The sequence below is a fragment of the Sardina pilchardus genome, chromosome 9 (assembly GCF_963854185.1).
Source record: "Sardina pilchardus chromosome 9, fSarPil1.1, whole genome shotgun sequence".
Classification (NCBI taxonomy): domain Eukaryota; kingdom Metazoa; phylum Chordata; class Actinopteri; order Clupeiformes; family Clupeidae; genus Sardina; species Sardina pilchardus.
In genome coordinates, this window is record NC_085002.1 from 5,162,518 (window position 1) to 5,175,524 (window position 13,007).

Consider the following 13,007-nt stretch of genomic DNA (forward strand, 5'->3'; position numbering starts at 1 on the left):
TTGATAATCGGCGAAGCTAATCAGTCAAATCCTGACCCCCTGATTTAAAGAGTCACTTCACCCCATAACTCCACCCACTTCACATTTCTGAAAAAGGCTTTCAAAATGGGCGAGACCTTCTGAAATTTGGAGAGGGAGTGCAGCACTGCTGCAACCAATCAACCATGGTGATTTCGTGTCAATCTGGGAATGAGTGCTGCAGACATGGTTTATCACAGGTAGGCTAATCAGGGCAGCAGGTGTTGGGGCGTTTCATTCCTAATTTGTAATGACCCGGTGACGTAGTGATGGACGAGAAGTACAGGACTTCGTCAGCATTCCAATAGCATTTTGGACCAACATGCCATGGCATGTTTCAACCTGTAGTATGCGCGGAGAGCAATATCTCCAATACAAAATCAGACGAAATGTTACTTTTGTCGAGAAACACGATTTTTGTCAATATTAACCCTGGTAATAGTACAGTTCACCACTTATGACTATTTTCAATCAATCAACAGCTCCAAAAACATATTTTAGGGTGCAGTGACCCTTTAAGCTTTAGGGCCCAGGCTATTGTGTTTAGTGGTTTGCTGACTAACTTACTTGCAAGCTAGTTCCAACTTCATCTGTTGATGTACCAGTTGAGTTATTTGCCAACATTAGCTATTGATAGGTGCATTGACTACACAGCCAACATTGTGAAATTAACATCACTACTCTAAGGTGTGCTTCCCTACTAAAAGCTGGCTAAATGACCCCTAGAGAAGTGAACAGGTCTGGTTTTAAACAGGCTATATATGACCCCTGTTATATTGTATTTTGCCACTGGCAAGTCACCACTTCCACTTACAGGAAGAGCCACAGAAATAATATGAAGATCAGTTGTTACCTTATTTTGTAATCACAGACTGGCATAAGTAGAGGGAAAGCCAGCGGGGCAATTGGTCTGTCGCTAGTTTGGAGTTTAACGCCGTTTTAAACTGGAGTTAGAGTTGGGAGTTGGAGTTTAAAACTGTGCTAAACTCCAAACTAGCAACAGAGCAATTGCCCCAGCATGTTTAGCGAAATTAATCAATGCCAGAGAGACAAGGACAATGAAAGCAGTCACTAGTATGGTTTTTAAAAAATCACAAATATGTATAAACTCTGCCTCCTGATCTACAACTGTAAGTTTACACTGGACAGTACAGTGGCCCTCCAGCACTCTCAGATACGGTTATAGAGCAAATGAATCGCTTGCACTGAGATATAGCATTGATAATATAACTCATTTTAATCTGAATTACATGTAAATGGGTATGAAATAGGTCACATGTACTAAAGTGATCCAGTTGAGGACACAGGTCACTAGGAGACAATACAATACAAACAGAACAACATCTCATAAATCAGTTGTTATCTTATCATCATCATCATCATTTTATTTGTCAGACTCAAGGTCCATAGAAGAACACACAAACAGCCCTACATAAAAAACAAACAAACACCAAAAAAAAACCCAACAACTTCCCCCACACATTTTCATAAAAGACATTCATACCAGTACCTCCACATTGGTGACTGGTAACGAATTGTGCTACTGTATATTTGGGATTGGTCAGCAATATAACAATGTAATTCTGTGACATATTTAGGCGACAGATACATTTACACATCAGGTTCCTCAACAATGCTCTGAAGGTTATGACACCTGCATTACAAAACAGGCCACTAGCACTACAGCTCCTAGGCTTCCTTAGTAATTTCCTAAAGCAGTCATTATAAGCAACCTTTAGCCTCTGTAGACTGGCCTTTTTAAACTTTGCCCATAGGGCTGCAGTGTATAGTGTTACATTAATACACAGGATTAGATGTTAAAATCCCTTGTGCCAAAATCCAAGGCAAACACACATTAAGAAGCCCCTGTCCAAAATTAACTTAAAGAAGCAGGCTAACCACCAACCTGTTAACCAATGGTCACAAACACAAGACAGATGGCCAATCCCACAGCAGTATATGGTATACAGCATGTCATTGGAGTTATCAAGTGGGCACCCTCATTCACCGATGTTTCGTTAAGTTAGGCCCACGACACCTCATGAAGGCTTAACAGTGAAACCAGCGTCCTGGAGACACTCCCCTCCATGCTGCCACCATACTACCACATTGCAACAAACAAACCAGCTAGTTTAGCTTGTGCTACGCTACATGCTACCACCACATGCTGCCTCCATATTACCTCATTGCAACAAGCCAACACACCATACTACCACATTGCAACAAACAAACCAGCTAGTATAGCTTGTGCTACGCTACATGCTACCACCACATGCTGCCTCCATACTACCACTAGTTTAGCTTGTGTTATGCTACATGCTACCACCACATGCTGCCTCCATACTACCACATTGTAACAAGCCAACTTGCTTGTCTTAGCTTGCGCTACATGCTACCACCCCCATCACAAAATAACCAAATACTCTTAACTATCCTAGGCATGGTCCGTCCCGTCGGTGTGGACTGAACCATACCCTTAAAACCATAAACCTAGGCACCGTGTCTCAAACACAAAACAAATAAGCCAGCTAACTTACCTTACCCCAGGAAGTAGAGTTTCTCCTTACCCACAACCATTCACTTGCTCGTTCTGCTGCCAAAGACATGTTACTAACCACTTGCCTTAGACTTCGTCCACGAATGCCCAACTCAGACAGCAAGCCAATAGCAGATCTGGCCACAAACCCTCGTGCACCAACTTCAATAGGCCTTAATCTCACACTCCAACCTCGCTGCGCTGCCTCCTCTGCTATTTCAGTGTATTTTGCTCTCTTTAACTCATTGGCCTCTTCTACTCTGTCTTCCCAAGGAACAGTTAACTCGACCAGAGCCCCTTTAGGGAGAGCCGGTCCACTTCCTATTAACCCTCTAACCGCCCAAGGCGCCGTACGGCGACAAGCAACATCACTGATTAAAACAGACGGTAGATCCGAGTAGGGTGACAAATCGCCTTTGTACTCTCCACCACTAGTTGGCAGACATCCAGAGCTTCGATTCAAGCCCAAATTCGAGTAAAAAAGTTTTCAGGAAGTGCCTGCATTACTCGCGAGAAACAAAAAAAAAGACGCATTTCCTGTTTATAATGCGGAAGTGAAATGCGCGATCGCTATGCACAAATTGAAGCAGAAAAACGGCAAATGTTAAAAAACAAAGTCGTGTGTTATGAAGTCTTGAGTCTGCCATTCACCTACTCTGATTCTGAAGGAGAATATCTGCCTTTTGGAGATTATGATCGGTCGTTCATTGGCAGTGACAGTCAAGATGCGTCTGTGAATGGAGGTGGGTCTTTGCGTGTGTACGTCAATGTTTACCTGCAGCAATGTTGACCAAAGGGTTCAAATAAGCATGGTGTGCTTGGTGCCAGTGATAATCATGATGATAGTGTCTGTAATTGACATGGTACAGACAGCAGGTCTAGTAAAAATAGGGCTCTGAAGAACTACAAAGTCATCCGCGATAGGAACTGATTTGACCAGGCTACTTTATTATATAGTAACATAGGGATTGTGGTAATACTAATAGTTTACTATTGTTGGTTTACATGTGGCTGTGGTCCTGTTTGTTTGTTATGTCGGAGAAATTACAAAAATCAAAGTAAAACTGCTCAAATGTGTTCAACAATCAGTATTTACTGAAATGTGCATAATTTGACGCTATTGCCATCCTGTGACGTCATAATATGCAAATTAGATGAGTAAATGTACTCCCTTTATAAACTTTAGTTCATACTCAATGATTTTCACATTTACAGTAGGACTTTATCTCTGACCACTTTCAAGCCATGGCCTTTTGAATTTTTTATGCAAAAATCCAAAAAAACCCGGGCGGTTAGAGGGTTAACTCCATTGTACCGGATTGTTCCTGCAATCTGTTGAAATTCCGCTAGGGGCGTTGCCGAGCAAGTGATAAATGAATTGTGGTCTATGGGGCTAGGCGGCTAGAACTCGTTTTTTTCACAGTTGACAACTTCATTTCTTAATGTACATTGTCGTAGTAGCTACCTGAGTATAGGTTTTCCACTGGAAATGAAATAAAAAGTCACTCATGTCCTTTCTGCTTTTCATAGGATGGGCCGTTTTCCCTGTAACATGCTAGCATTTAGCTCATGGATGCTCGCGACAATCGTGACCGATTACGACCGTCGTGAAGCTGAACCTTCTTTTAGGTCTATGGCCGTAAAGTGGTTCGCTTTTGTCACGTGACATGAAAACTTTGAAAGGGTTTTTAGGAATAACAACACATATTGAAAATTGTATTGGTCAGCTGATTGTCAAGTCAAGTTATCCTGCATCGCATGCATTAATGCAATTTTAGGAGAAAAAATTATATAACGACAAATGTGGTACTGGGGGGTTCAGCTCCATTGCCACTCATTCATTCATCACTTGCTCGCGATCGCCCTCTAGTTGCAGTACCATGCGGAAGTATTTCGCTAGTGGTCCTTCTCCCCTTATTAGACATTCTCTGACTCGACCATGTAAACCACTTTATCTCTATCTGAGAACAGAAGAAGGTCCGGTCTCAACCTAGTGCTCACTATATGCGAAGGTACTGCCATCTGCTGGCCTAGATCAACCTTCATTTCCCACCCCGCCCCATTAACCAAAGAGCCGTTTTTACACCTGGCCTTCGTGGAACGCTGTTGACCCCCCTGACGTACAAAGTTAATTCGCTTAACATCCTTACTTGCTGCTAATGAATTAACTTCTCTCCGCTTATCCTCAATTGCTGCTGCTAAGCATTTCAGTACTTGGTTGTGACGCCATGTATAGCGCCCCTGGGTGAGGCTTACCTTGCACCCTGATAGGATATGGTGGAGGCTGCCCACACACGAACAAAGTGTACATTTATCATCCTCACCAAACCATTGACTTAAGTTCTTGGGAGATGGGAGCACATCATATGTAGCACCTAACATAAATCTAATCCTGCCAGCATCCATGCCCCATAGATCTTTCCATTTAATCAGTTTTTTTCCACACCTTCCCAGTTTACCCACTGCCCTTGTCTTGCCTGTGATACTGCCTTGGTACATCTAACAGTCTCCTGCCTATGCATTTCCTCCACAGGGTCATTCCACCTCAATTCAACAAATGCCTTCTGCTTGACCATCTCAGATTTCCTTCAAAATTTTACCACCTGAAGAGTAACCATTTAAACTGACTTAGCCAAAATATTAGATTGGTATACCTAATACATCCAGAGAAAAACGTTTTTGAACATGGTACCCCCCTTCTGATTTTTGGCACATTGGCGCCCTCATCTAAATCTGCAGCAACGTTCAGATGTCATTATCTCAAAAAGTGTTCAAGCTAAAGACTTCAAATTTTCTGTGAATAATGATTGCTACCTATAGATTCCACATAGTCATTTTGTAGGCCGTATGTATTGATACTGACTGTGTTTCAATCTTGTGAAATCAGAAGAAAAATGGCAGATTTTTTTTCAACCCCCACATTGGGTGCTCCATTACACAATTTGTAAACAAAATGTTTGACAAATGGTTATATCTCTCTACAGAAGTGTTTAAGCTGTCTTTGAAAAAGTAATTAAGAGGTGTCTATATTGCTTTTTTGTTGGAAGTATTGTAACACAAAACTGAAAAATAATCAATTTGGATGATATTGTATCTCCCCATTACAGAGGTATGACACGCTATACCAATGAATTGAACACATCTCCAGAAAGAGTATGGAATGGGCTTTCAGACTGTGAAATTTCAAGATGGTATTATGGCTGCAGTTATTAAAAAACATTTGTTTAAATATTGGTCTATTACAACAATTAGCGTTGCTTTTTTGTGCTATTATTTAATGATTTCATAATCCTTGTCTTATTCCTAAGTATCAGATGTTTATGTCTCATACTGTTAAACATTTATATTTTAATTTACTTGCTGAGTGATGAACTAATAAAATATTTCCTGTATTTCCGAAATAAATTGCTGCTGTCACTATTTAATGCCACTAGATGTCACTGTTCATGGATATCAGCAATGTGTTGTTATAGTAGACCAATATTTCAAAAATAACATTTCAATAACCATAGCCATAATACCATCTTGAAATTTCACAGTCTGAAAGCCCATTCCATACTCTTTCTGGAGATGTGTTCACTTCATTGGTATAGCTTGTCATACCTCTGTAATGGGGAGATACAATATTATCCAAATTGATTGTTTTTCAGTTTTGTGTTACAATACTTCCAACAAAAAAGCAATATAGACACCTCTTCATTACTTTTTCAAAGACAGCTTAATCACTTCTGTAGAGAGACATAACCATTTGCCAAACATTTTGTTTACAAATTGTGTAATGGGGCACCGAATGTGGGGGTGTGAAAGAAATCTGCAATTTTTCTTCTGATTTCACAAGATTGAAACACAGTCAGTGTCAACACATACGACTTAGGAATGAATATGTGGAATCTATAGGTAGCAATCATTATTCACAGAAAATTTGAAGTCTTAAGCTTGAACACTTTTTGAGATAATGACATCTGAACTTTGCTGCAGATTTAGATGAGGGCGCCAATGTGCCAAAAATCAGAAGGGGGGTACCATGTTCAAAAATGTTTTTCTCTGGATGTATTAGGTATACCGATCTAATATTTTGGCTAAGTTAGTTTAAATGGTTACTCTTTAGATGGTAAAAGTTTGAAGCAAATCTGAGATGGTCAAGCAGAAATTTTCTCTAAAATCCGTTGAATTGAGGTGGAATGACCCCACAGCCATTTTCCTCCTTTCTCCTGCAGAAGCCTTGCTCCACAAAGGTTTACTTATGTCTAAACCTAGACCCCCCCGCCCATGCTGCACATGACCCATTATGTCTCTATGCCTCAATGCTGATTGAGCTTGCTTAACTGCCTGCTCTGGGTTCCACTTCCTCCCTGCCTTAACTGTAGGTGCAACTTTCCTCACCACTGGGTTCTTAGACTGAGTAAGAGTCATTTCCAATCTAGCCTTAGCACACTTAAATTCTTCTGTCAGACTAGATATTGGCAACTCTACAATGCCCTTCCCGTACAAGGCTACACTGCTTAAGCAGCGAGGCACTCCAAGCCATTTTCTCACAAAGGAATTGATCATTTTTTCTAACCTTTCAACCTTTGACAGAGGAACTTCATAGACTGTCAATGGCCACATTAGCCGGGGCAATAAGCCAAACTGCAAACACCACAACTTAAGCTTACCTGGTAGTCCTGACTTGCCAATTTTTGTAATACCTTGCCTAGTGACCTGTCTTAATTCTTCAACCTGTACCTTATCATTAAGGCTTGCATCATACCATCTTCCCAAACTCTTCACTGGCTTATCCATAACTGTGGGCATCACCTCCTTATCAATAACAAACTTCTTATTTACTAGCTTCCCAATTGAGAGACTCCTAGACTTACTAGGCTTCACCTTCATTCTAGCCCACTGCAGATTGCTATTTAGCTTATCCAATAACCTGTTGGTGCATGGGACGGTAGACGTCATAGTTGTCATGTCGTCCATGAAAGCCCTAACTGGGGGGAGGCGTAGCCCTCCCTGCAATCTCTCCCCACCCACTACCCATTTTGATGCCCTAATAATGACCTCCATTGCCATTGTAAAAGCAAGTGGGGAGATGGTACATCCCGCCATAATCCCTATCTCAAGCTGCTGCCACCCTGTGGTGTACTCCGAAGTAGTAAAACATAGTTGAATATCCAAAAAGTATGCTTTCACTAGGCTTTTAATGCTACATGGAATTCTAAAGTAGTCAAAGGCCTCCCACAACAGACTATGCGGTACTGATCCAAAAGCATTAGCCAAATCCAAGAACACAACATGCAGGTCTCTCCTCTCACGCTTCGCTAACTGAATTTGGTGCCAAATCATGCTGGTATGCTCTAAGCACCCGGAGAAGCCAGGGATTCCAGCCTTTTGCACCGAGGTATCAATTAGCTTATTCCTTTCAAGATAACTTGTCAGCCTCCGTGCCACAACACTAAAGAAAACCTTCCCTTCAACATTCAGTAAGCTAATTGGTCTAAATTGATTAATCTCCACTGCATCCTTTTCTTTAGGAATAAATATTCCCCCAGCCCTACGCCAAGCCTTAGGAATACACTGCTTTTTCCAAACTACTTTCATTAACTGCCACAGAAATCTCAAAACACCTGGTGCACTCTTATACAGTCGGTAGGGCACCCCAATTAGGTCCCGGGGCCGAAGAGGCCCTTGCATGCTTAATCACTTCATGCACCTCCTTCCACCTTGGTGGACTGTCATCACACTGGCTACTTACATCACCAATAGGCGGGATATCAGCGGGAAGCACCATCTCTCTGAACCTCTCCTCATCTTTGTACACCCCCTCTAAGTACTCCTCAAGTTTCAGCTTAGGTTCCAAAAGGCTACCACTTTTCTGCATTACAAATAATGACTTAACAAACTTAAAAGGGTCTTTGTAGAATGCTAGTCGAGCTCGTGATTTCTTTTTCCTGTTCTTCCTAATATTTTCTGCTCTTCTTAGCACTGCCAACCGCCCCCTCACATCTGCCTGTAGAATGTCAATACCTTCCTTCTCAACGACTGTAGCTTTTCTCCACTGCTTCTTAAGCTGCCTCCTCTCCTTAATGAGTTTATCTATCTCTTTCTGGCGCCTAGATTTGACTACCTCCTGTTGCCGTTTTGCCCTTTTCTCAATAATCCCAAATCTTTCCTTACCATAGCTATAGATAATGTCTCCCATTTTCTCTAATTTACTTTCAGCTGTCCCCTTAAGCTGCCCCAGGATGCTGACAAGATCACTATTAACATCCTCCCATAGTCTACCATCTGCTGCACCTGGCCACCTAACCCCAAGTCTATGACCATTAATCTTCTCCCTCCTTGGCTGCCTGGTCACTCTTTCTGCCTCAGTGCTCAAACCTTCCTCAACAACAGGGGTGCTGATGTCCTGCGAACTGTGGATTACTTCCTGTCGCTGAACTTCAACCGACTGACTTGATACACTTCTCAAGAAGTAACTATCAATGCGGGGACCCTGCGTTCCCTCTACCAAGCACTTCTTTTTCCCTTGATGGATTTTCAGGCCCTTTAGACTTGTAACCTTCTGCCACCCACACACACACACCTGCAACTTCTTATCAACTTTCTCAGACATGTTTTCCTTACTCGTAATCAAATTCGTTCCAGGGTCAGTAACCAAATCCAACACAGGTGAGTCATCTTCCGCCCCCACTCTCGCTGACTCTAGGGGTATTTTTTCATTATGTCGTACTGTAGCTTAGTAGGGTGTAGCTCATAGCTTATAAAAGCCTGGGCTACTGCCTCAATGAGCTGCTAACCCATTGAGGCCCCGACGGGGTCTATTTCCTCCTGTCAGCCGTCTTTCCGTGCAGTCACAAGGTCTTTCCCTTGTTGTCAGCTGCCCTATTCACAGCAGTCACTAGCCTACGCTAGCTTCAGCATTACATTAATACACAGGATTAGATGTTAAAATCCCTTGTGCCAAAATCCAAGGCAAACACACATTAAGAAGCCCCTGTCCAAAATTAACTTAAAGAAGCAGGCTAACCACCAACCTGTTAACCAATGGTCACAAACACAAGACAGATGGCCAAATCCACAGCAGTATATGGTATACAGCATGTCATTGGAGTTATCAAGTGGGCACCCTCATTCACCGATGTTTCGTTAAGTTAGGCCCACGACACCTCATGAAGGCTTAACAGTGAAACCAGCGTCCTGGAGACACTCCCCTCCATGCTGCCACCATACTACCACATTGCAACAAACAAACCAGCTAGTTTAGCTTGTGCTACGCTACATGCTAGTGGAGTACAGTATGCTTTAAAAAGCTGATTTTTTACTTTGTCAGAGCACATTTTGAATTTCCTTTCCAAAATATTAGCTTGGGCATATAGCATGCGACACTGTCTATATATGTCATCATCATTAGACATCTGATCTGTGATGTAGTGACCCAGGTATTTTGTTTTCTTACAGACTCCCAACACTTGTCCTGACTGATAGAAATCTGGAAAACACAGCTCTTTGTCCCCCTTATGATCACAATAACTGGGAAACTGAGACACACACTGTTAATAATTAAAGTGTTCATTTTAACAACAACAAGTGTTTCAAACTTTGTACTGCTCTACCTCTACCTTTACAGTAACTCTTTCTCCCTTGCTGGTCTTGGTATTGGGTCTGGCTTGTTTGTCTGTTCCTGTCTTGCCCTGCGGGAAGAGCTGTGGAGGCTCTATTTAAGTGGCTACTACAGTAACTGGAGGGTGGATCAAATCAGTTGGCTAACTCTCTTGCTCAGCACTCGTGTCGTGATTCGTGAACACACTCCTGGCTGAGCTGGTTGCAGCTCTGCTTATTTACCTACCTGAACTACATCCATATGCTGACTCAAACAATATATTGCTTTGCTTACACACACCGACTTTGTAAACATCTCAAAAACATATCCTCCTTGGGCAGAGCTGATAAAGCAATAATACTGTAAAAGCAGTGAGTTACAGTAAAACGTTTATTACTATGAGGAGATTACACTATAGGGTTATAGCAGTGGTTAATTATTATATCCTGTTCAAGGATATTCTGTATAAATACCAGAATCTTTCGATCACTTCAGACGGTCAGTCAGGACTCAGGAGCTGGTGAAAGCATGGCAGCCTCCCGACTCTGTGTGTCCGTGCTGCTGCTGCTGCAGATTCAGCTGCTAATCATGGGAGAGGCTCAATCCCTGGAGCCTCCAGCCCTCAGCTGCCCTGCCCTCGCGGGCATACCTGGCACCCCTGGGCACAACGGCCTCCCTGGCAGAGACGGAAGAGATGGGAAAGATGGCAAAGAGGGAGTTCCTGGACCCAAGGGGGACAAAGGAGATACTGGTGCGTGTGTGTGTGTGTGTGTGTGTGTGTGTGTGTGTGTGTGTGTGTGTGTGTGTGTGTGTGTGTGTGATAGAGTGTGTGTGTGTGTGTGTGTGTGTGTGTGTGTGTGTGTGTGTGTGTGTGTGTGTGTGTAAGAGAGTGAGTGTGTGAGAGAGAGAGAGAGAGAGAGAGAGAGAGAGAGAGAGAGAGAGAGAGAGAGAGAGAGAGAGAGAGAGTGTATGTGTTTGTGTGTGTGTGCGTGCGTCTGTGTGAGTTTTTATTAGCGTGTTTCTCCAAGTAGGCTACCTTATGTATTCATGTAGACTATAATCCTCAAACGTAAGGCTTCCTTCTCCACAGGAGCAGCAGTGCAGGGCCCTCCAGGGAAGATGGGTCCAGCTGGTCCAGTGGGCCCTCCTGGCCCAAAGGGGGACAGAGGGGATCCAGGAGCATTGGGTAAAGCCCACCACACACATTAAGATAATAGGGCTGATTTTGTCCCGATTTCCCCCCTTCCAACCAATGACAGAAAACGATTGATTATCGTAAGCTCCTAAAGGGATAATCCGGAGTGAAATGCACTTTAGATCAATTTTTCGGACTATTGGGAGTAGGCCTATCTACGGTGAGTTGACACCAAAATCATATAATTCGGATGTATTTTGAGAAAGTTCGAGTTCACCGTTTTTAGCCAAAACTCGTTAGCCTGGAAGTGAACCGGGCATGTCCTTTCGCCGCTACAAAACGCTATTTTTATACCTCTTCTACTATTCCAAACAACACTACACTTACGTGATAGTGAGTAGAGGGTCCCTAAAGCAAACCCGAAGTATCCCCACGTCTTTATGTGGTCGGATAGAGTCCAGAATGAATTTAATCGAGTCCGTACCTTTCCGGAAATGTTATTTTGGTGTTGTTATAGCGTTGCCAGCTGCAGCAGCGACATTTCCAAAGGTACTCGGAAAGGTACTCCCAATAGTCCGAAAAATGTATCTAAAGTGCATTTCACTCCGGATTATCCCTTTAAGATTAGGCCTATTTTATGAGATTGTCTTGTTGTGTGAGGTGTGTTAAGAGTCAAAATTCTCCCGACAATTGCCTCGGAAAACGTTCGGCGCCGATAATCGTAAATATTACGTAAATATTAGGCCTACCTAGACAACAATCAAAACTGTTCAAATCGGGGGTTTTTTTTATTTTTCTATCTCCATGGGTGGGTTCTCTCACAGATAAAAAATCGGTTGAGATTTATTAAATCTTTATGTGTGTATATGTTTGTTAACATGGTACAAAGGAAAGGGGCGGAAAGAGTTAGTAAATGAACTGATGTGTACATTTCTACAATTTCTCTTGTGAATTCAGGGATATTGGCCAATGACAGCTTGCTCATATCAGACATCCAGGCTCTCAGAGGAAGACTGTCTCTACTAGAAAAAGGTGAGATGGCGAAGTACTGTTTAAAACATTGTATAAAATGTCACGTAGTGCAATGTATGCTGATGGCACATTTACCGCATCTGTTAAAGCCTCAGGTTACCGGACCTTCCGAAAGGTTGGGCTGAAGTACTATGTGACTGATGGGCTTCTGGCCACTTTTGATGAGGGCCTGAAGTTCTGCTCCGATGCTGGAGCCACACTTGTGCTGCCAAGAACAGAAGAGGAGAACCAAGCGCTAGCCAAAGTGTACGCAGTTTATCCGTCCACTTACCCATTCATTGCAGCTACAGACAGGCACCATGAAGGGCGATTTACCGATTTAAGTGACAGACCTTTAGATTTCACTAAGTGGGCCAGTGGTGAGCCTAATAATGGTGGTGGCCATCAAGATTGCATTATTATGCATTCAGGTGGCTTGTGGGATGACTGTAACTGTGATCTTAAGAATCTAATCATATGTGAACTGACCAACTGACAAAAATACTGTCAAGGATTTCTTAAACTCAATCTTCTTTCCAATCATGGCATAGGCATCAGAATAATGTGAGTAGGCTATTTCTGAAGCTCAATATGGGAACATCCACCAACATTTTAAGATATGTTCATTCTTTATATTGGACAAAGGTGAGCCTCAGAAAGTAAAGGTCCTCATGTATTCCCTCTGTCTGTACACAAAGGTGATATCACAAATTAGCTCATCT

The 13,007-nt window shown here is 42.6% G+C and overlaps 1 protein-coding gene across 1 annotated transcript; it reads left to right on the top strand.

Annotated features, from left to right (window-relative positions):
- Positions 1-10,648: 10,648 nt before the first annotated feature.
- Positions 10,649-12,781, top strand: LOC134092126 (pulmonary surfactant-associated protein D-like). The gene is made up of 4 exons (XM_062544924.1): positions 10,649-10,890; positions 11,230-11,325; positions 12,232-12,306; positions 12,396-12,781. The coding sequence occupies exons 1-4, from the start codon at positions 10,668-10,670 to the stop codon at positions 12,779-12,781; spliced, it is 780 nt and encodes a 259-aa protein (XP_062400908.1). The 5' UTR covers positions 10,649-10,667.
- Positions 12,782-13,007: the final 226 nt, after the last annotated feature.